Source organism: Chinchilla lanigera, unplaced genomic scaffold, assembly GCF_000276665.1.
Source record: "Chinchilla lanigera isolate Chin_1 unplaced genomic scaffold, ChiLan1.0 scaffold00118, whole genome shotgun sequence".
Lineage (NCBI taxonomy): Eukaryota > Metazoa > Chordata > Mammalia > Rodentia > Chinchillidae > Chinchilla > Chinchilla lanigera.
Window position 1 is genome coordinate 3,491,998 of NW_004955519.1, and position 27,177 is coordinate 3,519,174.

At 36.6% G+C, this 27,177-nt stretch overlaps 1 protein-coding gene across 3 annotated transcripts in view; it reads right to left on the reverse strand.

Moving 5' to 3' along the window:
* Nucleotides 1–315: 315 nt before the first annotated feature.
* Nucleotides 316–27,177, reverse strand: part of Glra2 (glycine receptor, alpha 2) — a 189,716-nt gene continuing 162,854 nt past the window's right edge. For all 3 annotated transcript variants that reach the window (XM_005409182.1, XM_005409181.1, XM_013506979.1), the window contains exon 9: nucleotides 316–1,904. In XM_005409182.1, the coding sequence (XP_005409239.1) occupies nucleotides 1,626–1,904 (279 nt within the window). In that variant the 3' untranslated portion in view covers nucleotides 316–1,625. The remainder of the gene's footprint in view (nucleotides 1,905–27,177) is intronic.

Here is a 27,177-nt window from a genome sequence, read left to right on the forward strand (position 1 = left end):
TTGTAAGTTTCTTTTCACCTTAAGATTTTACTGATCCTCAGTGCTGTTGGAACTTTTCCATGTCTCATATAAAGTACTTGGTTTTAGATCCTGCTCACAATGGCTATTACTTCTACTACTTTTAGATTTCTGTAATGAGACTAGCATAGCTTTTCTTTCTTAATGTGATTGCTATAGCAATCAATAACAAAAAAGCTGAATAGGAGTCTCAAGGAAATTTATGAAGACGACCAGATGCAAAAATACAAGCTATCATTGTCATCTAAAAGATTTACATTTAAGGACAAAAATGAAGACTCTTATGAAGTTTGTGGCACACTTAACTTTATTGAAATTGAACAAATGTTTTTTTTTAAATAACCCCTTTTACAGCACATGTAAAATTTAATTATTTCCTTATATTTTTACAGATTGTATTTTATCTGAGTAAGCAAAAATACGTCTTTTTTTTCTTACTTAAAACATGTAGCCAGAATTTAAACCACGTAGCTCTGGGACCAAAAAGGCAACAGGTTATGAAAATCACAGTACAATTTTAAAATTCCTTAAGTTAATCAAGGATATTTAAAATGATATTCACTTAGATTGACAGTAGAAATAATGTCAAACATTAGGACTAGAAGTTACATCTACAATGAGAGCAGAAATGGGAAGTTTAAGCTAATCTGAGCTACACCATTCAGGACACACCATCTCCATAAATACTGCTGCCGAATGGCTGCAATGGTTAAGTCACACGTGGGCACTTCAAGTCACACATAAACAGCAAAAAAATTTCTGTATGTGTATATATATATATATATATATGTATATATATATACACAGAGAGAGTGAGAGATAGACTGCACTAATTTGGATCTAAAATAAAATGCGCATCTATTTTACGAGGATATATTATCAAATAACTACACAATACACAATTTAACCCCAAAATTACATCTAGGAAAGAAAAATAATATTAAAGTGCACACCTACATAGACAGTAAAGTAGAAATCTGTTCTTTGTTGTTTTTTGTCATTTTTGGATAAGTAGAAATACTTCACGACCCACGAAAGGATTCCTTGGGTGAAACACTAGTTACAGACATTGTAAGGAACATAGCTTAGGAGGCTTTTTTTTAAAAACGAGGCAGCATTTTCCTGAAAAAGTTTGGTCCTCAACTCACTATAGACTAGTCACTACAATCAGATGGTAAGCTTTTTCAGGGTGTGCGTGTGTGTGTGTGTGTGTGTGTGTGTGTGTGTGTGTGTGTGTTTTAAGCTTACTTTTCAGTACCAGAATTAGTCAAAACCAAACCAAACCAAACCAAACCAAAAGATAGTCAGCCCTTGAGAACTTGACCCTGCATGTCATGTCTGATTGATGTGTCATCTTAAAGGACAATGCTACAGACTATAGATGGAGATTATGCTCATGTGATTCTGCAACATCTTACTTTTGTGCAAACAGTTTTCATCATTGCCCACGTAACTTTTTCATGTAGGTGCCAAGAAGCCCACCCCCATGGTCCTCCCTCCCCCCTCCCTCAGGCTTTTCCTCTGTCAAAGTGATAGAAAGACAACTTCACTGTGTATTTACAAGCACAACACTTAGGCGAGAAGGTCCCAGCATCTGTAGGGCACATCTACTTCTTGTGGACATCTTCATGCCGAATGATCTTGTATGTGATCCAGTAAAAGATGTTGAATATGAGGAAGGCCAATGGGAAGGCAGCTCGAGATATTGTGTCAATCCTTTTTGCCCGGTCCACGAACTTCTTCTTGATGGCATCTGCATCTTTGGGGGGTTGCGGAAGTGGGTTGGCAGGTGTGGCCTTGACAGCGGTTCCATCTTTCACTTGGAGGCAGTGACCCATCCCATAACCACTGAAGTTAAAACGACTTTCACGAGTCACGTCTTCTTCCTGGGAGAATAAAGACAGAGGAAGCAGAAGTTGATTGTCAGTCAAGTTCAATGGAAGGTGCTTAAAATTCTTCAGAAGTAAAAAGATAAATCACAGTTAATTGTTAGTGTAGGAGGCTTTTGGAATGGGAAGTCTCTTTTCAAGTTCATCCCAGTTGTTCATAGAACAAATATAGTTCGTTAACTTCTCAGCATGAGAAACTAAAGATAAGAATAATGACTCTGTGGTCATTTTAATTAATTACCAAACATGAACACTATGCCGTATTTTAGTATTGACCTCCCTGAAATCCAGTTTATTCATCCGTAGATTTGAGTAGATTGTTTTACAGGTAGTTCTCCAAATTCCAATATTACATTGCACATCAATGAAGAGGATTATTCATTTGTTTGTTCATTCATTTACTCATGAAAAAAATTTACTGAGCCTCTCCTCTGAACCTGGCTCTGAATTAGGAAAAAAACCTTTTAGTATCATGGCCCATCTACAGCCCAGCTTGTCCATTAATTTTGGCTGTAATATTAATGTTAGATCTAAGATGAACCCCTCACATGCTCCAGTTCATTTCAGTTATATAGCAGAGATTACACATTCATTATTTGATGTGAATATTTCTACCATTGCCAGTTTTTCCTGTGCTGGCTTTTAAAAATTATTTTTCTTTGAAAGAGAATTTAAAAATCAAAAATGAAAACAAAGCAACAGAAAACAATAAAAATGATACAGAATTTTAAAATGAGATGATAGAAAATTAACAATGATTGTTATATTGGGTATTGTTATTGTCAGAGTAGTTGTTCACATTACCAGCTATAGGCATGCAAGATTTATCAAACAATTAAGCATTAACTGTTCCTTTCAATAAATGAATGGATATTAGCCGTACAGTTTTCTTAGCTATCTTGTGTGTGTGTATATATATATATTTTTTTCCTTCCTTCTTTTCTCCTTTCCCCATCCCAGTTGTTCTTTCCTTTTAAAAAAAGATAAACATAACAATGAAACCAAGTTTCAAAACAGGTTATTAGGACAGTTACAGCAGTTGATCCATTGTGTATTGTTGCCTTCCTAGTTGTCATTCAGAGTAGAAGGTATAGACATGATATCTTGTCTATACAATAGTAATGCAAAACTTTTCCATATTCATCAGTGAAGTAAATCAGACCCATATATGTAAACATCGTATTGTCTCACTAGTGTGAAAAAACAAGTAAATAAGATCCAAAATGTACAATAAATATTATAAATTGGGAAGAAACTGTTCAAAAGAAAAGACAAACTGTGATGGGAAAAGGGGAAATGAAGAAAGGAAAAAAAGGAAAAAATATATGTATGCACAAGATAGTTAAGAGTGTGATGTAGCTAGTTTTTCTTATAGTCCAGGGTTGATTTTTTTTTTTTGACCTATTGAAAAATCATTAACTATTCTCAATGGTTGTTGTAGGAAACACATAATAATAAACATACATTATGAAATAGGATAGGAACATTACAAACTTAACACAGTTATGGATAGATTAGTAGGAAAATATCAATGGCTGCTGTAATACGTGGTGGTATCTTCAAAGTGGTTTCTCAGGAAGACAGAGATATGCAAGAAGGATCTAATAAGTAGTTACAGCCTAAGGGTTGTCAAAAATAGCATATTACCTCCTCACCAGTGACTCCTTTCACTGAGGTATGATGGCTGGAAGGAAGGCCAGGCAGGGTTGATTTTTTTAACATTGAAATTTTGGCCAGTGAATCATCTCTACCACATTTAAGCATGTGCCATTTCAGCTGATGTCAGCAATATTTTGTTTTGATTATTTACTAATTAGATAAAAGACTGAAAAATATATTTATTTCTTGGTGTAAAGACCAAATAGCCTTAGAGACAAACATACAGGACCTGGGTGTGTGATTGAGTCAAAAGAGGGAATGAAATAGTGGGGTTGAAAAGCTGAGATTGAAATGAACTACTTAATACTAACTTAGCCCTAAATAGCCATTGATTGGATCATCTTCTTTTATAAGTAGATTACTGCCTTTCACAGTACAGTGCAACCCCTGCTGTATTCTTTTTTTTTTTTATCTTTAAAATAAAAGGAGGAAAACATTAACAGACAGACAACCTTTTACAAAATAGCAAAAGAACAGTGCAGACAATACAGTTACAAACAAAGTGGTAGGAAATTAACAATGCTTGTTGTGTTACATATTGATATCGTCAAAGTGGTTTCTCATGAAAACAGATAGAGACATGCAATACTGATCAATCAAGGACTCATTGACAGTTTCTTTCAGCAAGGAAATACAAGACAGTAGAACAGCCATGTTAACTATTTATCTTATAAGATAACAGCAATGGTTATAAATAGTTAGAGGCCTTCAAGGACAAAGGGCAGGTTCACTGCTGGGCCCCAACTCTGGTCCTGTTTACCCACTGAAAGTGTAGTATGTACTCTTCTTTACTCCATCGCTCTTTCAAACAGTCCTGTCAGCTTTAATAACCAGATGCATTATTACAGCCAGGATGGCTTTGGGATAGTGTCTCCAAGAATAAACTTGATGAGGAAATAAAACTACTGGGGATCATTGCAGAGGGAGAGGACAATCAAGCTCTTGGGCCCTTAATCTGTTACTCATTAAAAGCATGATTTGTCTTCCCTCAGAGGTAGAGGAAGCAGAGACTTAAAGTTGCTTTTGCTAAAGCAAAACAAAACAAAATGAAACAAAACAAAACACAAAGCAAAATTGCACTTGGGTCTACAGATTCACAGTGGGTAAGTAAAAGCTGAATAAAATTTCACATCTCTGTCTTCATTTTGTATTTGTCCCCTCTCACCCAACTTTGAGACTAGGATATTAAGATAAGCAGTTAGCATGAACATTCAACTACCTGAGTTTATGACATTTTGCTCCAGAACCTCTGGAAAAGTGCCTATAAGTCTCCAGTCATTGCATTAAACCTACAGACACTGTGAATTCTAGCAGTGTCTCCGTAAGACTGAGACTAACAGGAACAGTCATCTCTGGATACTGAATTACCCCTCAAACCCTAAGGATTTCTCAGAGCTGTAACACAAGAACTGAGAGATTAATGAACTAGACTCTAGCCCAAAGCAGCATCCTATATAACTGATCTCGTTTTCTTTGTTAACGGCCCAGTTTGATTTTCTTTGACAGCACTGTGCCCCCTTCAGCCTAAGCCAGTCTTTTCCATTTTTATCTTATTTTCCAATTAAAGTTTTTGTTTATAAATCTGTGCTGTCCTCTTTGTTTTAATTTCCATTATTATTGAAGCAAGGACCTGGGCTACCTGTGTGACAGTTTTGTTTCCCATAATACAAGAAAACTTTGTATGAATTGTATTTCATCAGTGTTCACTGCATGTTGGTAGTTAACATTGATGACATACAATTCACAAAAGCCATACTAAATAGAGAACTTTTAGTATAATATGAATCAGAGTTTAACTGTAACCCAAAAGATGTAGAAAGGACAAACTGTACCTTGAGTATTGAAATGAGTTTTATAAGGTCAACAGAAGATCCTAAGATAGGTAAGGAAGAAGAGTTATTTTAGTTAATTAAACTTCATTGAGTATAAACTTGGAAGTGAGAGAGCTCATGGCTTAAAAAGAAGTGCAAGGATTTCAGAATGGTTTGATTAGATTATAGTATATGTGCTCAGATGAGTGACTGCATGACCCTGAAGGCGGACAGATTGGCTTCCATATGACTCATTTAGCTAGATTAGTAACAAGGTGCCACTACCTTCTGTGGAAAGTACATGCAGCCTGCAAATGAAAAAGAAAGTTCAAGAGTCCTTGGGGCCCTTGGTTTATCAACATTGTCACTGTGACACAGTATCTCTGGTGAGGGTAACTGTCTTAGTTACTTTTCTCTCATTACTGAGACAAAATACCTGATGCCCAAAATTAAGGAAGGAAAGGTTTATTTAGCTCAGTTTGTGGAGGTTTCAGTCCATACTCAACTGGCTCCAAGGCAGACTGGCACATGGAAAAGGGCAACAGTTCATGGCGGTGGAAACCAGCAAAAGTAACAAGAGTAAAAGGGGAAGGAGCAGTAGCAGAGAGCAAGCCTCTTTCCCTCCCTTATATTGTATGGCAGCTACCCACCTTAGGGTGGGTGTAACACTCACACCCATAATTCCAGCACTGGACCACGAGTCAATCCCAAACTCTAGAAGTCTGCCCCATGACTGAATGAGGCTTTGGGAGGACATCTAGACACAAACCATAACAGTAACCTTAAACATGACTGAATATTGAACTGCAACTTGGCAATGACTTGGAATTTGAGCTGGTGGGATACCAGGTGTGAATAATTTCTAAACACTCCTTGTCACTCTGCCATGTAGATCTGTTCTCTAGGAAAATCGGGCTAGAAAACAGAAGGCTCATTTCCTTAATACATCAGTAATTCTTATTAATGAATGCATCTAGTGTAACCAATAAAAAGCATTCATTATATTCTTTAATCAACCATTTATAGTCACAAAATTCAGACCAAAACTTGTAAAAAACAGCTGTGAGATTACTACATTATAAAGCTATGCCTGAAGTAGTTTTATTTATGTGGCATTGTCCTGCACAAGTTGGTTCAAGGCACTCCATCTCATTTCTTAATAAAAAGTAATAATGGATTTTTCCTTCAGCAATTAATTGTGGAGTGTTGACTCTAGGATAAGAATTGTGCCAGATTCTGGGCGACAGTGTGTGAAGTTGGAGAATGGCTCTATCTGCATGGAATTTTCAGAATTCAGTGGAAGAAGCTAACCTAAAGGCTAAAATTATGTCAGGAAGCTGGCAAAGAATATTCAGTCTGACATTTGGGTATTTCATGCATGCAGGTATGTAAACTCATGTATGAAGTCTTAAATTAGACTCAGATTCAAATATTGTCTTTCTTTTCCTTAAAATGTAAATGATGTGTTAAGTTTCAAATAGGGGAAGTTTTTAAAAATGTGCAATTAACAGGAATAGTAATCATTATAATATCTTCGTAACCATTTCAATACTTATTTAGTAATTACCAAGAAAAGAAGCACACTGGTGGTGAGGAGAAGGATACTTGATTTCACTTGGGTTATAGACAGTCTCGAACTTTCTAATTACTATAAATTGGTAATTAGGTTCCAACCAGTGTGTAAGTAAAGTAGAAATAGTATCAGTTTCTTTAGCAAAGACAGATCTCCACTGGCCGATAAGCTCCACTGACCCTAAGCAAACTACTTTCAGGGACTTCATACTAAAAATGCCAGGGGTGTCCTAGAGCTGTGGGTTTCAGCTTTGGTTGGTGGAGACATTTAAAACTATATGTATGTTGGTCCTTTCACCCAGCCCGTTTCAGGCCAACTGAATCAGAATCAGGGAGAGAATTAAAGATCTATATTTTTTTAAAAATCCAGTGATCCTAATATACAAGGTTGGAAACTAGTGGCCTTGATGACTTCATTTTTTATTTTTTTATTTTTCTCTAAAATGCAAACCTATTCTATGTCATTCAGTCTAAAATTACTTTCTAAATGGAGACAATCCCTCAAAATATATTTCTCTTGCTGCCTACATTTATTGTGCATTTTTTCCTTTCCTTGGTGTAGAATCTTGCAAATTGCTGTTCTCACCTTTAAAAACACTAGAAACTTACGATTAAATATATAGTTCACTGCTTGAGTGAAACAAAATTCTTTTAAACTGAGCATCTAGTGGATTAGAAAAGGTCATTAGTTAGTAACCTGTTTTTAGCACATAAGACAAAAGTAACCCTAAATATACACATTCACGTTTCTTTCCAGACTGACTCATGCATTTAATTTCTATAGCCTTTTCCCACGTACTGTTATTGGACAACTGAGGAGATTTAACTCATTCAGTTAACTACCAGAGCTAAATAGAAAGATGCCACATGCACACTGTCATGTAAACTGTGTATATTTAATAAATGTTTACTGAACGATGAACAAAATAATTTTAAGAGGACTCCCTCAATACTGGAAAATACTGTCCTTATTCATCAACAGTACTTCAAATTATGCTTCTAAGCATAGTTACAGTTAATTAAATCAATTCTTTAAAATTCTCCACTACAAAAGTAAATCTGTTGTAGGTAGAAATTGTCCATTTAATTTTTGAAGATGGAGGAGGTATGAATGCTAGTTTAAGGGTCTTATTGTTTACCATTATGACTCATTGAACACCTTTTAAATATGCAAGTTCAAATTATCCACATTAACAGGTATGCTTTTGATTCAGAAAACATAGCTACAACAAATGTGAGCTTTTTATGTTACATTGAATGTCTAATCGCCTTTCTAGCAGGTTAAGAACAAAATGCACTAGTACTGTGGTAAGATTCCCATGTAAGTGCGAAATGGAGATGAGCCTGAGGAAACTCAAGCTTGGGTAAACTGAAGCTAAAATAAAGAGAAACCTGAAAGCACAGTTTAGTTGAGCATATTCACAGGAAGAGTCAGACTCTGCTAATAAGGAAAGAATTTTAGGCACATATTCTCCATTTTTCTAATTAGCTAGGAAACCAATTAGTTTAATATTGCTGCTTACCTACCATCCTTGATAACTGACCAGTAAACACTTCTAGCTGACCCTGTTTCATCATTCTCTGATTAAATGCAGTAGAAAATGAGCCATTTTGCCAGTTTTAGTACATGCCAATTTCTGAATTGGATGGCACTCTGCAATTTATTTGAAATTTATTATTCATTTTTTATTTATTTTATGCATCAGTTTGACTTATAAAATGTAGTCACTGTTTTGTTAGGAATAACTTTTGTCTATATGTGAAATTGAATTTAAAGATCACCAGAATTGCATTTTAGGGAATTGTTTGTTATAATACAAGGATTTCAACATAATGAAAGAACATGGTACTTATACAGTCAAATGTTTTAGTGGAAATCATATCTCTGATTTTTCTTTTATTCTGGAGAGAGGAGGAAATAAAGGATTCTTAAAAAACGAGGGTAGGAGAAATTCTTTCTGTTGCATCTGTCACCCAATTCTTTGATTGGACTTAGTCTCCCTCGAATTGGAACAGGAAATTGCTCAGTTGGAACTGAAGTTCATAGTGAGCTTCAATCAATGCGAGGATGTAATGGAGTCTCCAGCCTTCCTTAGGAAACAGTGTGAGGCCAAACATAGTGAGATTCCAATGAAAAACTCCCCCAAAGTGAATGATGGCTGAATGATGCTTAATTGTAAACCTGGCTGCTTTTATCACCTGGATGCAGAGAACAGGGAAGGTCTTTGGAAATTCTCCTCAATTCTTGGGCTCTCAATTTCTTCCTCCTTATCAGAGGAGGAAGATATGAACAATAAATGGATATCATTTATTGATTATGACCATGTGCCATGCATTTACAATCACACTTAAATCTATTACCAAACCAACCTGGCAAGTCATATGATTCCTAGGGAAACAGACCAATGCAGGGTATATGATTTTGCAAAGTTATATTGCTAATACAGTAAATGTTGAATCTGAGATTCAAATCTGGGTCTGTCTGATTCCAAGCTTACCTGATTCCAAAAACACTAGGAGTCTTTGATCTATGTGAAATTTCGCCCCTATCAAATGCATAATGGCTTCCACTCAAGATCATGTATTAAGAGTCTTAATGAGATTTGCAGAACAAAGTTGAAATGAAGAACAGCAAATACATCCTGTTGCTTAATGACATGTGGTGAAATGAATTAAGATGTTAGTCATTTTGAGCAGGTTATGAAAAGCAGATTTTCTCCAAGAAAATCATATCAACAGATCATCTCTTTTTCAAGGGAAGACACTGTTATCATTGATTGTGGAAGAAGGAATTTCTGGGATTCATTTCTTGAGCACTTGCCATTTCTTTACTCATATTTAAAATAAATATTTATTGAGCACCTATTAGCTGTGGTAGAGATACAGCAGTGAACAGGAAGAAAAAAATCTTTGCGTTTTTGATGCTTATATTCTAGTGAAGAAAGTGGTAATGAGCAAATAAATTACATATGCACATATGGCCAAACACACTTGCATATACACACATGCACATTTCTAAACTGGGTTACAAGTTGTCAAGGTTAACTCCATTTTCAACCACCAGCTGGGTGATGATGCCACTCAACAAGAAAGAAGACACTAAAAGAAGATCACATTAGGTTGTGGAAGATAAAGTGTTTGAGGTATCCCCTGATACATTCAAATGGAAACTTGGGGTATGTGATTGTAAACATAGTCTGAAACTCAGGTGAAAAATCTCACCTGGAGGCATAGACTTAGATATATATTAACTTATTACTGGCCATTTTTTTCCACCCAAAACTATTTATAAGACATGCACAAAAAATAATGAAGGTAATTTATGCAAAAAATAAACCACTGACCAAGCCATCTAAAATTGTACTTTTAAATACTCATTGAGTTCTTCTCAGATATGGAAATATTTGCAAATAATTGTGAATTCCAAATAAATTCCTGTTCTGATGCTGATGATCAGCTGATATTCAGCTCAGTAGGCTAAAGCAAATTTTATAGAATAGCTGTGATGTGGGTCTTCAGGTGGGACCACCCCACACATATATCCCAGAGGGCCTTCTCAAAATGGCCATGTGGATGGCAAGTGGTATGTCATTGTTATGGCTTGTGCTAGATGTCCTCCCAAAGCGTCATGCCCATCCTAGGTGGGGAGTTTCAAAGGTGGGTGATTAGGGTGTGTGAATGTGGATAAGAATGTGATGCTGGGATTAATGATGTGATGCTGGGATTAAGGACTCCCCACCCTGCATATGAATGTCACCAATCAATACGCTTACATGCTCTATGGGATATAAAAGGGCAAAAAGAAGGCAGCTCTTTCTGCCTGCTGTTGTCACTACTGCTTGCTACTTTACTGTCTCCTGCACTCTTTCTCCTCTGTGATGCCCCTCTGCCGTGCCACCTTGCCTTGGAGCCAGCTGACTATGCACTGAAACATCTACAGATTGTTAGCTGAAATAAACCTTTCTTCCCTTAACTTTGAGTGTTGAATATTTTGTCTCAGCAACAAGAAAAATAACTAAGACAGTTGTCAAAAAAAAAAGAGGAAAAACAATTCACAATTCCTTTTTTGTGTGTGCCCATGTGGAAGTCACACTGTGTTTGCAAAAGAGGACAACAGTGTCTTCCATCCTATGTGTTTTTCCTATCATGTACCATTGACACTCTTCCCACTGAGACATGGGGTCTGTCTCCCCTCCTCTTGTCTTGCTCCTAATGAGCAGAGTATAGTGAAAATGGCATTAAGTAACTTATGAAGCTAGATGATAATAATGATGAAGCTTCAACCTGGTTTGCTGGAACTTGTAAATCATGAGCTGCACACATCACTCGTCTGGCTGCCCTGAGGTGCTGTAAAAACCCAAGTCAGCCCATGTAGAGAGAGCAACTTCAGGTGGACTGAGACTATAACTGAAGGGAAGATGTCTTGCCAGCTCTAAAGTGTTCCAATTTTGTTTACTGTCTGACTGCACCCAGTGGAGAGACCCTGAGGTGGAACAACTCAGCTGAAATCTTCCCAAATTCTTTATGTACAGAAACCATGATAGACAATGATCTTATCATTGTTTTTCTAAGCCACTGTGATTTTGGATGATTTATCAAGCTGTAATAGACAGATTCATAGATAATTGATTGTGTACCAAAATCCTAAATGTTGTAGTATTGTCTCTGGGACCAGGAAATAGTCAAAACCTGGAATGGTCTCAAGGAGCTATCTGGAAGGTTTGGAGGAGAGAGAGGCAATAGTTATGCAAAGCTTCAGGATGGTAGAAAGTTTATTAACACTGTTTCCTATGGAAATTAAAAATATACATAATTAATCTGATGATCTATTTAAGGAGATTTCCAGGCAATCTACTGGGGTTGTTGTTTAGCTTTTAGCTACTGATAAACTGAAGCAGGATGCAGAAAAACTAACAAACAAGCTATTAAATTCCAAGTACAAGCTTCAGTAAAGGTGAAAAATCCAGAATAAGTCATTCTCAGCCTGAAAAGGCTCATTCTTTCAAATAAGAATGAATCTCAGGATAATGCCCATGTGCGTGAAGAGACTGTAAGAGTGTTTGTTCAGACCTGAAAAATATCTAAAGTATCAACTCATAAACTCTTCCAGAGGGGCATGATCATCGGAGCATGTTTGGCTGATCCTCTCCTTTAAAAAAATAAATTTCTAAGAATATTAAGGGTTTTATACCAGATCAGCCTTACAGGGAGCCTAAAATAATTAATCTTTTTTTTTCTTGGTACCGGGAATCAATGTGAGGACCTTGCTCTTGCTAAGCAGGTGCTTATGCCCCTGAGCTATAACCTCAGCCCACAGGGAGCCTAAAATAAAGGAAGACTTATCTCTCTTTTTAATTGACAAAACTAATTGTATATATTTATGGAGTACAGTGTGATGTTTAATATGTCTCACTGAAGAATGATTAAACCAAGCTAATTAACCTATCAATCATTTCACACACTATCATTTTAAAATAAGAACATTTAAAATTTTCTTTTAGTAACTCTGAAATATACATCATTTTATTTCTTTTTATATTAGTGTATGTTTAAAATACATATTAATTACATTCAAATTGAGAATTTCATACATATACATATTGTATCTTGATCACTTTTACCCCCACATCTCCCCTCTCCTCTCCTTCTTTTCCCAGATCCCTTTCTGATTTCTACCTCCCTGTTTCTTAACATGTTTCTTTAATTTGTTCTTTGAATTAGTCACAAATGGTTAAATATTACATGCTTCCTTTAATAATAGAAACTCAAAATATATATAATTCACTTAGTATTATTGTCTAAAGATCCATCCATTTTCCTACAAATAACTCAAAATGATCTTCCTTTATGGCTGAGTAGCACTCCATTTTGTATGTATGCCACATTTTCTTTATCTATTCACCTATTGATAGGCATATAGGCTGCTTCCATGATTTAGCTCTTGTAAGTTGTGCTGCTGGGTAGGTATGGATCACTATACTATGGTATCTTTAACTTTTTCAGGAAGATACACAGAAGAGGTATGCTGGCTCAAATAGAATTTCTATTTTTGGTTTTATAAAGAACCTTCCTATTTAATTCCAAAGTGATTATACAAGTTTACATTCACACCAGTGGTGTAGAAGGGTTTCTTTTGTCTCAACATTCTCACTAGTATTTGTTGGTTTTTGAATCCTTGATGATCATTCTTAATGGAGTGAAGTAGAGTCTCAGTGTTATTTTAATTTGCATTTCTCTAATGGCCAAAAGTGCTGAATATTTTTACGTACTTATATGCCACTTTTATTTCTTCTGAGACATATGTATTCATTTCAGTTGTCCCTTTTTTGATTGGGTCTTTTACTTTCGCGAGTCTTTTTTTTTGTTGTTGTTCTTTCTATATTCTGGGTATTAGTCTGCTGTCTGAGGAGTAGCTGGTAAAGATTTTTTGCCATTCATAGGTTGTTGCTTCACTTTTCATTTTCTTTGCTTTGCAGAAGCTTTTCAATATAATCCCATTTGTTGATTCCTGGTATTATTTCTTGTGTGATTGGTGTTCTGTTCAAGAAGTCATTGCCTATATCTTCAAGAGTTTTACCAATTTTTTCTTCCAGCAGATTCAGTATTTCTCGTTTTATATCTGGGTCTTTGGAAAAGTTTGGTTTGATTTTAGTACACAGTAAAAGATATAGGTCTAGAGTCAATCTTCTGCATGTGGATAACCAGTTTTCCTAGCACCATTGTTAAAAGATGCTTTCTTCCAGTGTGTATTATTAGCTCCACTCTTGAAAATTAGATGGATGAGGGTGCTTGGGGTTGTTTTTACATCTTATATTTTGTTCCATCGGTCGGTATGTCTATTTTATGCCAATACCATGCTGTTTTTACTATTGTAGCTTTGTAGTATAATTTGAAGTCTGAAATTGAAATACTTCCTCCCAGTTTGCCCAGGATTGCTTTGCTCTTCTGAGTCTTCTCATTCCATATACCTTTTAGAATTATTTTTTTCTAGTTCTATGAAAAAAGTTGACGATATTTTGATGGGGATTACATTAAACCTGCATATCATATTTTTGTAATATGGACATTTTGACAATATTAGTTCTACCTACCTAAGAACAGGGCATGTCTTTCCATTTTCTAAAGTCCATTTCAGTACCTTTTTTCAAAGCAATATAGTTTTCATTATAGAGGTTTCTCACTTTCTTAGTTATGTTAATTCCTAGATAATTCAATTTTTGAAGCTATCATAAATGGGATTCATTACCGGATTTCTTTCTCAGCAGCTTCATTCTTAGTGTTTGGGAATACTATTGATTTTTGTGCATTTATTTTGCATCTTGCCACTTTGCCAAATTTATTTATTAGTTTTAAGAGTCTTTTGGTGGAGGTTTTTTTTTTTTGGCATCCTTTATGTAAAGGATTATTTCATTTGAAAATAAGGATATTTTGACATCTTTTCCTATTAGAATCCCTTTTACTTTTTTCTCTTGTCTAATTGCTCTGGCTGGTGTTTTGAGTATTATATTGAAAAAGAATGGTTAAGAATTTATACTGCTAGTTTCTCTTAGTTCATTGAAAAGAAAGATTTGTGCTAATATTCTTTGTACAATATCTCATGCCTATGTCTTGTACTCTGAGTAATTACTCTGAAGATAACAATATGTAATTACTAATTATTATTACTCTCCTATTATCTTGTTCTGAAATTGTGTTTTATTTTTTTCTTTTTAAAATTAGAAAAAGAATAGACACCTTTGTTTTGTTCCTAGGTTTAGTGGGAATGCTTTCAGTTTTTCCCCATTTAATATGATGTTGTCAGGGGGTTTGTCATAAATGACTTTTATCATTTTAAGAGTCCTTCTATATCAATTATCTTCAAGCTTTTAATCATACATAGAAGTTAGATTTTGTCAAAGGCTTTTTCTGCCTCTATTGAAATGATCATATGATTTTTATTCTTACTTTTATTTATGTGATATATTACATTATTGATTTACACATATAAACAATCTTTGCATCCCTGGAATGAAACCAACTTGGTTGTGATATATGATATTTTTATTTATTTGTTATATTCTTTGTGCAAGTATCTTGTTTAGTACTTTTCTATCTATGTTCATTAAGGAAATTAGTTTCCTTAGTTCATTTTGAAAATCCTTGTCTGGTTTTGGTATCAATGTAATGCTAGCTTCATGGAATGAATTTAACAGTGTTTCTTCCTTTTTAATTTTAGGAAAGTGTTTAAAGAATACTGATGTTGAGTTTTTTGTGAAGTTATTTTAAAATTTAGAGGTGAATTCATGCGGTCTTGGGATTTTCTTAGTTGGTAGATTTTTTTTATTACTGGTTCATTCTCCTTGCTTGTTATGGTAATGTCCAGGGTTTTAATATCTTCTTGGTTCAGCTTTGGTAATTCACATGTGTCTAGGAATCTACCCATTTCTTGTAGATTTCCCAACTTATACAATACATTATTATTAATCATAGTCACTATGCTGTGTAAAATTTTACACCATGCTGTGTAAAATTTATTTTTCATGGCAATTTGAAACTGGGATTATCTTGAAGAGCTATGGGCAAAACTTTAATCCAATGAGGTGAATCACAAACTGAATACACAAGAAGCTTCTAACTGTTTTTAAGGAAATTGTATCTGCTTGGAGTCAAAGCATCAAAGACAGCAAAAAAATGAAAAGAGGTCTTTAGAACCCCCTAATCTCTTATGGTCAAGAAATAGACTAAAAATTTTTAGTTAATTGCTGGGGCTGGGGATTTAGCTCAGTGGCACAGCGCCTGCCTGGCAAGCGCGAGGTTGGGAGTTCGATTCCCGGTACTCGAAAAAAAAAAAATTAATTGCAAAGAAGGGCCACTTGTAGTGGAGACAGGACGATGACTCAAATTGCAGAGTAGGAACCAAGAAAGCACAGCTAAACTCAGGTAAATTCCAAGGGATGTATCCCCCATCAGAGACCTGCCAACATGGGCCTTTCCAGATTTTAGAATTCCTATTAAGCAGTGATTGCTTATGGGTCTCTTGTTTCTTCTATTTTTGAATGAGAAACTCCATAGCAATTACCGTATTCATATCTTCATATTGTTTGTTGGATGTGACACTTATCTAACATACAATACCTTTTCTCTTTAGTTCCTAGGGTTTTATATTGAACTGTACCCAAACCACTTAACTTGAGGCAGTGCATTTGATCTTTGATGATGAGGTCTGGGATTTTGAGGTACATATTAGTTCAATTCCTGTAATCAGTTTCACCCATGGAAGCCTTTTAAAGGTCATTAAGTATTTCTTCTTATTCAGAAAAGAACATAATAATAACAAAAACCCCTGTATTTCTACATTACTATACTTATAGGTGTACTTTTAATATTAAAGGTCTTGGGAATGAAGTTGAGTATGTTTTGAATGCAGGAGGCCAATTAATTGTGAAAAGTTCGTAGACTGGTAAGGTGTGTTTGTCAAGGATAGCTTCTACCATATCCTCCGTCCAGGTGTTTTCTTCAATATAACTTTCAAGTTCCTCCTACTGAGAATTGAGGAGGCGTGTCATCCTTCACTTTGAATCTGCACAGGCTTGTGAATGCCATAGAATGAAACTATATGGCTTCTAATGCTAGTGCAAAGAAGGTGATGTATCTCCAGTCCTTTTCACTGGTGCTCTTGTGCACGTGCACTTGGAGTCACGAGCTACCATGTGAAAGAGCCCGCCACCGTGAGGCTGCCAAGCAAGAAGAAGCCAAGCCACACGGAAAGACCACCTGTATACACTCTGACTAACAGTCCCAGTCTTAGAGTTCTCCCAATCCAGGCACCAGACATGTGAGTGAACAAGTTTACAGATGACTAACTCAGCTGCCAAGTAACCATTAGCTTTTGCGTCTTCCTAGTAGAGATCTCAAGCATCATATAGTAGAAACTGGTCATGCCCATTCTGATCTTTCCAAATTCCTGAGCATAATAAGATGTTGGCTATTTTGTGCCATTAAGGTAGAAGTGACTTATTATACACAGTACCCGGAACAGGATATTTCTGTCGTCACTGTGCCAAGTTTTACACTTTCAGTGGTTACCTATCCAAACCTGGAATTCCTGGCGGAAAGTAAGGTAAGAAATGTTACAAAAATATAGGACTGAACATGTCCCTGATTGAATGCTGGCTTTTCAGATTTAAAAGCAGAGGTAAAAATGCCAATCCAAATACACTGTTGATAGAAATTTCTCTGTAGGCTATGCCAAGTAATCTGACCAGTGGGCCTCTCTGAAATGAGCTGCATGTATCTTCTCAACCATGTGCAATATAGCATCACTGCATGAAGCTCCAACATCTACTCTTCTGTAGGAATCATACCACCAAAGTGCTAGCAGCGCTGTAATTTACTGCAATGCTGACAGGGGATATAACTCCTTTTTAAAAAATAAACATATTGACTTCACCTCAGTAATGATTCAGCAGCAGGAGACCAGTGTCATACCTGATGACGTTCTCAGGGACACCATTTCAGAGAGTCATTTGCTCATCAGTTAGTCTCTTCTCTGTTATAAAACCAATCACAAATATGCTTTCTTTTAAGATAAATATCTGAGCCATACAAAAGAGATAAATTAGTGGGTGATCTGTTTGGTACTGGATTCAGAGCTTAGTATCTACTGCATGCTCAATAAACCATTGATAAATACTTGTTGGTTACAAGGTGGATTTTCTTTTTCAAGTTTACACTTTATGGATGGACCTTCCAGTAGTTAGTAAATCCAAACTCAATTAATTTCTGATTTGGTCCATATGGTCAACCTCTTCTATGACATAAGCAGTCCATACAGTCAAATGTGCTTATAACTATATAACTCTAGTACAAAATAACCTAATGTGTGTGTGTGTATATACACACATATGTGTGTGACTATTAGAACAGACTGATAGGCAAAGATTTTGAAAGAATATGGACAAAAAATGAGGCTCTGGGGTTTATTAAATAGTTGAGTTTTTTCAACCTAAAATTATTACTGATGAATAAAACTTTGTGTGGAAGCACCTTGAGATAATAATGTTAAGGGAAAAAATCACACATACAAGCTTAAATATTTCATTGTCTCTTTTATATGAGAAGCCCAACTCTTTATAAATAAGGAGAAAAATAAAAGATAGATAATGAGAAGTAGGGCTATAGATCTTTGTCTAAGGGGAGGGGGATCAAAAGATGGAGGGAGGGGAGAGGAGTAGGAAAGGAGATGAAAAAGCAATCAGTGGGTGTTATGTACATGTGCCAGCTCCACACAAGGAATGTAAACATGTTTTAAAAATATGGACTAATAAAAATTTAATAAAAAAGAATTAAGCTCATGTATAGAACCTGATATCTGTCATTTGTTTACTTCATTCAGCAGAAAAATTGACAGAAAAAGAGGAGAATGAAATGCAGAAATAGTATCTCTTGTATATGACTAAACTTCCTTCTCTCTCCTTGATCCACTGAATGTTTCTCTGCACCCAGGGCCTCCACTTGAACTTCAGAGGACTGGTCCTCTCCAGTCACACCAAACCCATTGGCTAATTCACTCTACTTATCTATCCTCATAAATAATACTGAAGAAAGAAAATCCTATTACAAGGCAGGCGTTAGACATGGCTCTAAGTACAATGATGCGTAAGACCCATTCTTAAATGTGAGTCATATTGTTGTTTTAAAGGGGCATAGTGTACTAAGTAGTCTATCATATGCCAGCTATATACGTTAGAGTTTAGATGACCTTGAAGTCTCCGGAGTTGGTGAGAGTGCCAGAGGTAATACTGATGCGATATACAAGGCAATGTACAAATCACCCATTATACCCCTAATCTGCAAAAAGACTGTAGCTACCTATTGGGTTTATTATTTATTTATAATTTTTTCTTTTTGTTATTATTATTTTAAAAGTTTGCTTCCCAGTCACATTACAAAGTGGTCCAGGATTCTGGATTTTTATAGCTGATTTCAACTATTGTCTCCATTCCACAATGGCTGAGCTCCTGGGATGCTTTTAAGTCCTATTCCCTAGTCCTATTTCCCATGCCTGGACCCTAATAGTTATTCAATAATTGTGTGTGTGAGATAATCCTCTTAATTCAAGGGCTCAGGCAAGTAACACTTCCTGGGTTAGGGGCAGTTCTCCTTGCTGACAGTTTTCTCTTTATGAATTCAATCATTCTGAATCCTCTGGATCAGTCTTCTTCCCAAAGAGATTCTATCCCATCCCTCTCCAGATTCAATCTCCTGGATATCGCATAGGGGAAGAGGGAAACTTTGGGCTAGAATCCTAGGAGTTTGGATTAAATTCATATCTTTTCTACTTCATAGATTTGTGAGTTTGCAACAGTGCCTCAACTCCTTTGCTCTTCTGTTTCCTAATCTTTAAATGAAAAGATTGCACATTTAGCCATTTTCTCACGCTGGGACTATAATGCTGGCTAGCATGTCACCTTGAGAATAATCTCTACCTAATTGATATGTTTAAGATGTTTCTTTCCACCCAGGGAATAGACAATATGCAAATAAGATCCCTAATGTCCTCTTCCTCCCCTGTCCCCATACTTTTTATAGGTCATATTCATGGGCTTGCGTACTATGCAGTTACATAGGGCTCCGGGCTGAGAAAGGTCCTCTACTTAGTTGAATGCTTTGCTGTAGCCATCCTGAAATTCATAACAGTTTTTGAACAGGGCCTCACATTTTCATTTTGCATTAGGCCTCCCAAATCGTGGAGCCATTCCTATATTCTGCTGTAGTAGAATTGATGTCATTAGCCCACTGTTTCCATTCCCAGGTTTGATACTTTCAGTAGCTTCTCATCTCCTTACTGACTATTGAGAGGCTCCTTTATATGACATTCAAGAACCCCACATTGCATTTTATACCTACTGCTCTCCTTGCTTTCATGACCTTTCACTTTGTTAAAGTGCTTCCCTCTGCAGAGAACACCCCTAACCTCTTTTCCCCTAGTGAGATCCTTCATGTCCTTCAACACTGCACTCTGCCATCACCCTATTCAGAGTATCTTTTCCTGATCCTTAGGATGACCCAGTATGGGCCATGAATTTCTCCTTGGCTCCTTTAGGAACTGGTACTTGCCTCCACAACAGAAGTTACTGCATCTTTTTAAAATCACCCTCTTTCATGTAACTTTTTAGCACAAAGATCTAGCCTCATATATCTTGATATCTCCAGCACCTACAACAATACTTGTTTAAACCTTCCTACATTGAATATATATAAAGTAAATGCTTCTTAAACAAATGGTAGAAAAAGTCTTTCAGAATATGGAAAACCATATCCTCACCTATTTATCACGTGCTTATAAGGATTATAATTATTGACATGTTAATGGTACACATAATGAGATTCACTTTGACATTTCTCTACATGTATACATTGTGCATTGACCACCCTTTCACTATCCTTGACTCTCCCTCGCCAAGAGCCCCCTCAGTCCCTAAAAGTTCCTTTAATTTCTTTCTAAGCGCTCTCCCTGCCACCCTTCTCTGTGTCTAGTGACCACTATTCTGTTCCATATTTCTATAAGTTGAGTTACTGGTTTCCGTAAATGAGTGGGAATATGTGGTGTTTGTCTTTCTACATTAGTCCTGTTTCAGTTTAGACCTCCAGCTCTATCCATGTTGCTGCAAATGATAAGGTATCATTTTTTATGGTTGAGTAGTTTTCCATTGTGTAACTATACCACATTTTCCTTATATATTCATTATTATGTAGGTTTTAGCATATTAGGTTTAAAATTAGGGCAAACCTAAACTCAACAGTGTCACTCAAAAGCTGAGTTATTATTTGTGGTCTACATTTGAAAGAGTGTTCATGTATTTGTTGCAAGGTTAAGCTAGTAGACAGGTAGATAGTATGAAAATCAGATCCACCCTACTAGAAGAGACTGCATACTTCTTCACAAAACAAAATGGAATAGACAGACACTCCAAAATATAAGTAAATAATTTTCATTTATGTATCTATTTTCAAATAAAAATAAAAAGTTAGGTGAATGAAAAGTTAATGTATACTAGATATATATAAGTGTTTTATCACAAAGATTAGATCTTATCAGATATTATCCACAGCAAAGACTACGGAGAATTTGTATAATATTAGGGTACTTTGATTCATATGCTATTTGTTTGAGTTTGGCAAAGAAAGTAAAATCCATGTAAATCTATTTGGATATTACCAAACATCATTTGAAGTTGTTAAAGTCTAATTAGTGGAACATTATCTTTACAAATCTCTTAGAACAAATTAATATCCACACTCTGGCCCTTTGCACTATTTAGCTGTCATTACACAAGCTTCCCTTCATTGCCTTAATCACACATTATTTTTTCATGTTATTTTTAAAATGCCATCAAGGCTTGTTGTTTATGACACCCATAATGAGCAAATGTGTGGGCAAGGGAGGACAAACAGAACTCAGTGGTGGTGTGAGCAGAAACTGTGGAACCGATGTTCCACACCTTGCAAATGGCAGAAGTATACGCACAGGGGAACTAAATTGGACTAAGACTCCTAGTTATCTACCAAAATCCATTCAGTTCCCTCTTTCTTTGATAGGTCATCCTTCAATTTCGTGTCGCTTAACTGCAGCACTATCTACATTTGGGGCCAGATAATTATTTGTTGTGGGAAAAGAGCTTTGCATTTAAGGATATTTAGCTGTATCCCTATCCTCTGCTCACTATATGCCAATAGCACCTCTCTTTCCCTAGTTATGACAACCAAAAATGTCTACATTTGCCAAATATGTCCTAAAGGAGCAAAATCATCCCTACTTAAGAACCCCTGTTTAGGTCATATGTGTGGTCACATGTATACATATGGAGAGACTGAACTTTCTAGACCCTTCTGTTCCTGTGTGATGCTATGTAATATATTAACTATCAGATATTAAATCAGCTCAATATTCAAGGCAGAATTTCATCACATTTGCCACCTCCAACATGACATGTTAGTCTGAGCCAACGCATAGTAGCTCATCAGATTGATTCCTACCAGAATTATTGCAATAGTCTAATGTGGTCCTGGCTTCTAGAACCTCCCTTCAAGCAATAATGACTATTCTTGACATTGCCTATTGTAATGTGAGTCTAAGCAATCTTCAGCTCAAAACTCTCTAGTGGCTCTAATCTCACAGACTCTTGGAATGTTCTCTTTATATCTCGGAACTCGGTTCCCATGCTGTCCCTCTAGACCAGAAGAGGTCAGCAAACATGCTCCCTAAAGGACTAGATAGTAAACCTCTTAGACTTCGTAGACCATGCAATGTATGATGTCCACCTATTTTCAATATATAGCTTGAATCCAATTTTTAGAGTACAATACACACTTCACTACTTTGGACCACATCTCACCTATAGCACCATATTTGAATGGACTGGAAGTAATTGTTTAATCATTTGTGTTTCTCTCAAAATCTATAAAGCAGAAATGTTTTCACTTAATGTCAGCTGTAGTCTTAGGAAGTAGCTTAGAAATCTATAACATATTAGTCATGTTTTTATTCCTCAAGAGAGAAGCTATGGCTTACATATGGAAATTCCTTCCTAGTAGATTCTGTCAATTCTGCTCTACAGTGCTCAAAAGACACACAAAATTCGAAGAAGCATGAAGGTGAGCAGCTTCCATCTGGAGTATAAGCTGTTCGATTATTAACATCATTTGCCATCTGTTCTGGGTGCAAAGTGAACATTAATAATAGAAGGGAGATGTGATCAGCATTGAACTTGCTGCTTAACTCAAAACTGTAATAACAATAGCACTGATGACAAATTCACATGAAGCGTTTATGGGATTCTAGTGTGTATGATCCTGACTTCTAAATTTTCCAGGGCTTTTGTCATATTTCAAATTCTTTATCTGTCTGTCTCTGTCTCCCTGCCCTCCCCAGAACTACCGTTCCCAGAATTCTCCACTTTATTGGTTGGGGGTTAATTTGCTAGTGAGAGCAATTTGGGAGGTTTGGAAGGTAGAAGGCAAGCAGAGGTCATTATTATTGGAAGTCAGTGGGGCTCAGATGAAGCTACTTTGTTAAAAACAGTGGTATTCTGTCTTTCTGTGGACTTCCACTTTATGATCCCACTTTAGTGGCTAGACGTGGTAGCTTCTGAGGACTTCCCTGTGATCATCTGCTTTTCCACTCAGAGATTCAGGTTAAAGTTTCATCTTTACACTGTTGCCTTTTAAATCTTCATTCCCCGGATTACTCCCACAGTCATGTAAACTCAGTTATTATATTAAACCCTTTTGTTTTTTTTGGTTTTTCTCCAGTACCGGGAATCAAACTCATGACCTTGTGCTTGCCAGGCAGGCGCTGTGCCGCTGAGCTAAATCCCCAGCCCCTAAACCCTTTATTATGGTACAACTTTTAGTGTTTCTGTTTTCCTGACTAAGCTCAGATAGATATAAGTATTCTGTACTCCAGAATTTTAACTACAAAACTCTGCTTTAATGTAAGTTGCTGTAGTTTTCTTCAATTAAGATTCATTGCACAGTATAGTGTACCAAGCATTGGAAAGAAACAAGGATAAAGAAGAGAGTCCTGGCCTTGAGGTCAGAATGGGAGGACATCTAGTACATGAAAACTGGTGGTTTGTGACTAGTGTCAATTTTGTCCATTAAAGGATACATGTCAATATCTGGAGACATTTTTGGCTGGCACAATTAGGGATACATTTTTTACTGGCACCTCCTGGGTAGAGACAAAGATACTGCTAAAAACCCTGTGGTACACAGAACGATCCCTACCACAAAGCATGAATTATCTAGCCTTAAATATCAATAATTGTGAGGCTCAGAAACCCTGATGTAGACAAATGTTTATCTGCTAAGTCACAATGATGCAAACCTTTCAGAGACAAGTACCCAAACTTCAACCGAAAACCCATTTATTTATTGCAAAGTGCGAACACTGAAATTAAACCTGAATACTGAGGTTTTAGTTTAGAAAAAACAAGTCACACATTACTGTCTTATGTCCTAAAAGAAAAACAACACTCATGCCATGGGTTCACTACCACTCTCTAAGATAAGGACTGCACAGACTACTGGATACTATGGAAGAGGTAATGTTTTTACTGAGTAATTAAAGGAAAGTTAGATGGTATTCTTTCTTTAATAACATCACAAAATTCACTGCCTCTGAAAGATATATATGGGCATTATGGATATGTTACAGAAAAGCAGCCTAGGTGAAGGCAGCCTCATTTTAATCTAACCTGCTTTTTAGTGCAACTCCAGAGCAGCTCAAAGGCACTATCTGTGCCATTTGACCAGCACTTAGGGTCTTCTAATCATCCTGTACTGTAATAAAAGAAGATTTGTTGCAAAGTGTAGAAACCCACTCATGGTAGTTTATGGGGAATGTCCTTAAGGGATTACTTTAAGAAAATTATTTTAAGCTAATCTCATGAGTCTTCGAGGTTAGGAAATAAATGTCCTGTAATGCTCAGAAGACTAGGTTCTGGAGACAACTCATGGTTTCAAACCTTGGCTCTACAGCTAACCAGTGTGAGAGCTACATGTCACTCCAACCTCTATCTGCCTCAGTCTCCTCTGTCGTAAAGTTGAGAGAATGGTACCTTCTTTATAGGTTTTTTGAAAGGATTCAGTGAGCTAGTGGACTTCAAGGATCTATAACAGTACCTGGTATATAGTGTACACTCAATAAATGTTAGCAATATGGTGCTATTGATATGATAATGTAAGTAGAGTGACAAAATTCAGGAACTCCAATGGTCAAGTCAGGAAATCAGATTATTCTCAACCTCTCGGGGATGTTGTTCTCTAAGTTTTTGCTTTTTGCCTCCCAGATTCATTTACTCATGGCATATTCCAACCAGGCCACACCAGCCTCAATCTTTTGAGAACCTATTCATTTTAAACCCTTACTACACTGTAGCTGCAGTTTCACAATCTTTTTATTCACATTTTTAAAATAATCTCATTCATATTCCAGTTTATAGACTTTTGTCAATATGTCATTGGATAGGTGGAAGGACGGGTCACAAGATGGCAAAAGGACACACTGAGGGCAAAGTGAAAGGTAAAGAAATGCTTCCAGGGTGGTGTACCACATGGGGAAATGTGGAAGCAAGAATAAAGACTGGCCTTGGAAGAGATGCTTCTGGTTAATATGATACCTGTTTTCGAAAGAGTGAAAGGCTTTTATGAATTCAAATTCAAATTTATACTAATGTTGCAAAGGAACTAATCAGAAACAATTGGTTGAGCTTACTAAGAGATAGAATCCACCTAAATATGAGGATGAACCTCTATGACTGAATGTGGAACACACCACCTTAGAAGTTCATGAATTCTTTGGTGGAGATAGTCAAGTCTAATCATGCGTTGGAGATGCTGGATGGCTTAGGGGACTAGGTGACCATTCTCTTTGTGGGAAACTCTGTGTGTGAAAATTTGTAGGGCAAGAAATCTAAGAGGGCAAACCATTCAAAAAGCAATGTCCACTTGTGACCCTTCTTGACCTCTCAGAAGTTTGTAGTCATTCTTAGCCAGTTTTGGGAAACCATCCTTAATCTAATATAATCAATCCCACAATACTTCAGATGTCTTTTCTCTTTCAATTATCTTTTTTTCCTAAATTTTCTTAGTACATGTTTGCGGTACATGATGTTTTACCCTTAACATATCTTGATTACTTTTATTCTCCTCATCCTGCTCCCTTCATCTCTCCACATTTTCATTTTTATTGTTATTTTTTAGTTTGTTTGCAACATATAATGATTACATTCATTGTGGATAGTTGGTACATGTATGTGATGCATCTTAAGTCTTTTTACATCTCCCCTTTCCCTTCCCTCTCCCCCTTCTCCATCTCCTGGTTCCCTTCCAATTTGCAAAAGGTCTCCCTGTATTGTTTTGTCATTCTTTTATTTTGCTCTTTATTTTCACTTTGTATTACTCAAATGAGAGCAAGTATATGGCATTTAACCTTGTGTGTCTGATTTATTTCATTTAACATTGTTTTCAAGATACATCTAATTTTCCAATATTGTAGGCAGTCAGACAGGCCAGGCCCTCTAAGGAGCCAATATGGAAAACAAGATACCTTGTGAATGGAGGCCTATTTGCTGTGGGCCAGACCTCAAGACAAAAGACAAAACAAATGCGCCCACATACCTCCCTACGGATGGACATCAGGGATTGATATTCTAAATAGATAGTGATCACCTTGGAGAGTCACTGACCCAGCCCCTTACAGGAAAAGCCCCTGTTCTATATTCATGCCCACTTGCTGTGTGACTCCCTTACCCATTTGATCCCAGTTTAATCAATTTTACCTGAACAATCTTATAGACTGACCATAGTTTTGTCCCACCTCATGCCCACCTTGTGATTTCCCGTTCCCCCCCACACACACTTTGGACCTGCTTCTCTTTGTGGTTTTGCTCTATAAAAGTCCCTAGAAAAGACAGAGTCTTGGGCAACCCACTCGGGCCCTTTTATGTCCCTCTCTCTGACAGAAGCTTTCTTTCCCTCAGTACATATATTCTGCTCTTTAAAAAAAAGTTTCAAACTTAGCATTCTTTATAGCTGTCTTGGTTACTTTTTTCTCTCAGCTGGGACAAAATATCTGACGCCCAAAATGAAGGAAGGAAAGGTTTATTTCACTTACAGTTTGTGGAGGTTTCAATCCGTACTTGGCAGATTATAAGGCAGAGTGGCACGTGGCAGAGGGCTGCATCTCAGGGTGGCAGCACACACTTAAGCAACCACACACCAGGGCGGAATGGAGGAGGAGGACTCGCCTCAAGCACCCTTTTCCTCTCCCTTACATATGCAAACTATCCACCCCAGGGCGGGTGCAGCTCTCATACCCTTAATCAAACTTTAAAAGCCTGCCCCGTGACTGCATGAGGCTTTGGGGGGACACACAGACATAAACCATAACAATAGCCAAGTAGTACTCCATTAGGTATAGATATCACATTTTCTTTATCTAGTCATTTCCTGATCAACGTATAGGCTGGTTCCATGATTTAGCTATTATGAATTGTGCTACTATAAACCTTGGCATGCATGTATTCCTATAACATGAAGCACTTAGCTGTGTTGGGAAGATACCTAGAAACGGAATAGCTGAGTGATAGAGTTTCTATTTTAAGTTTTTGAGAACTCTGCATACTGATTTCCATAGTGGTTGTACTCATTTACATTCCCACAAACAATGTAGAAGGGTTCCT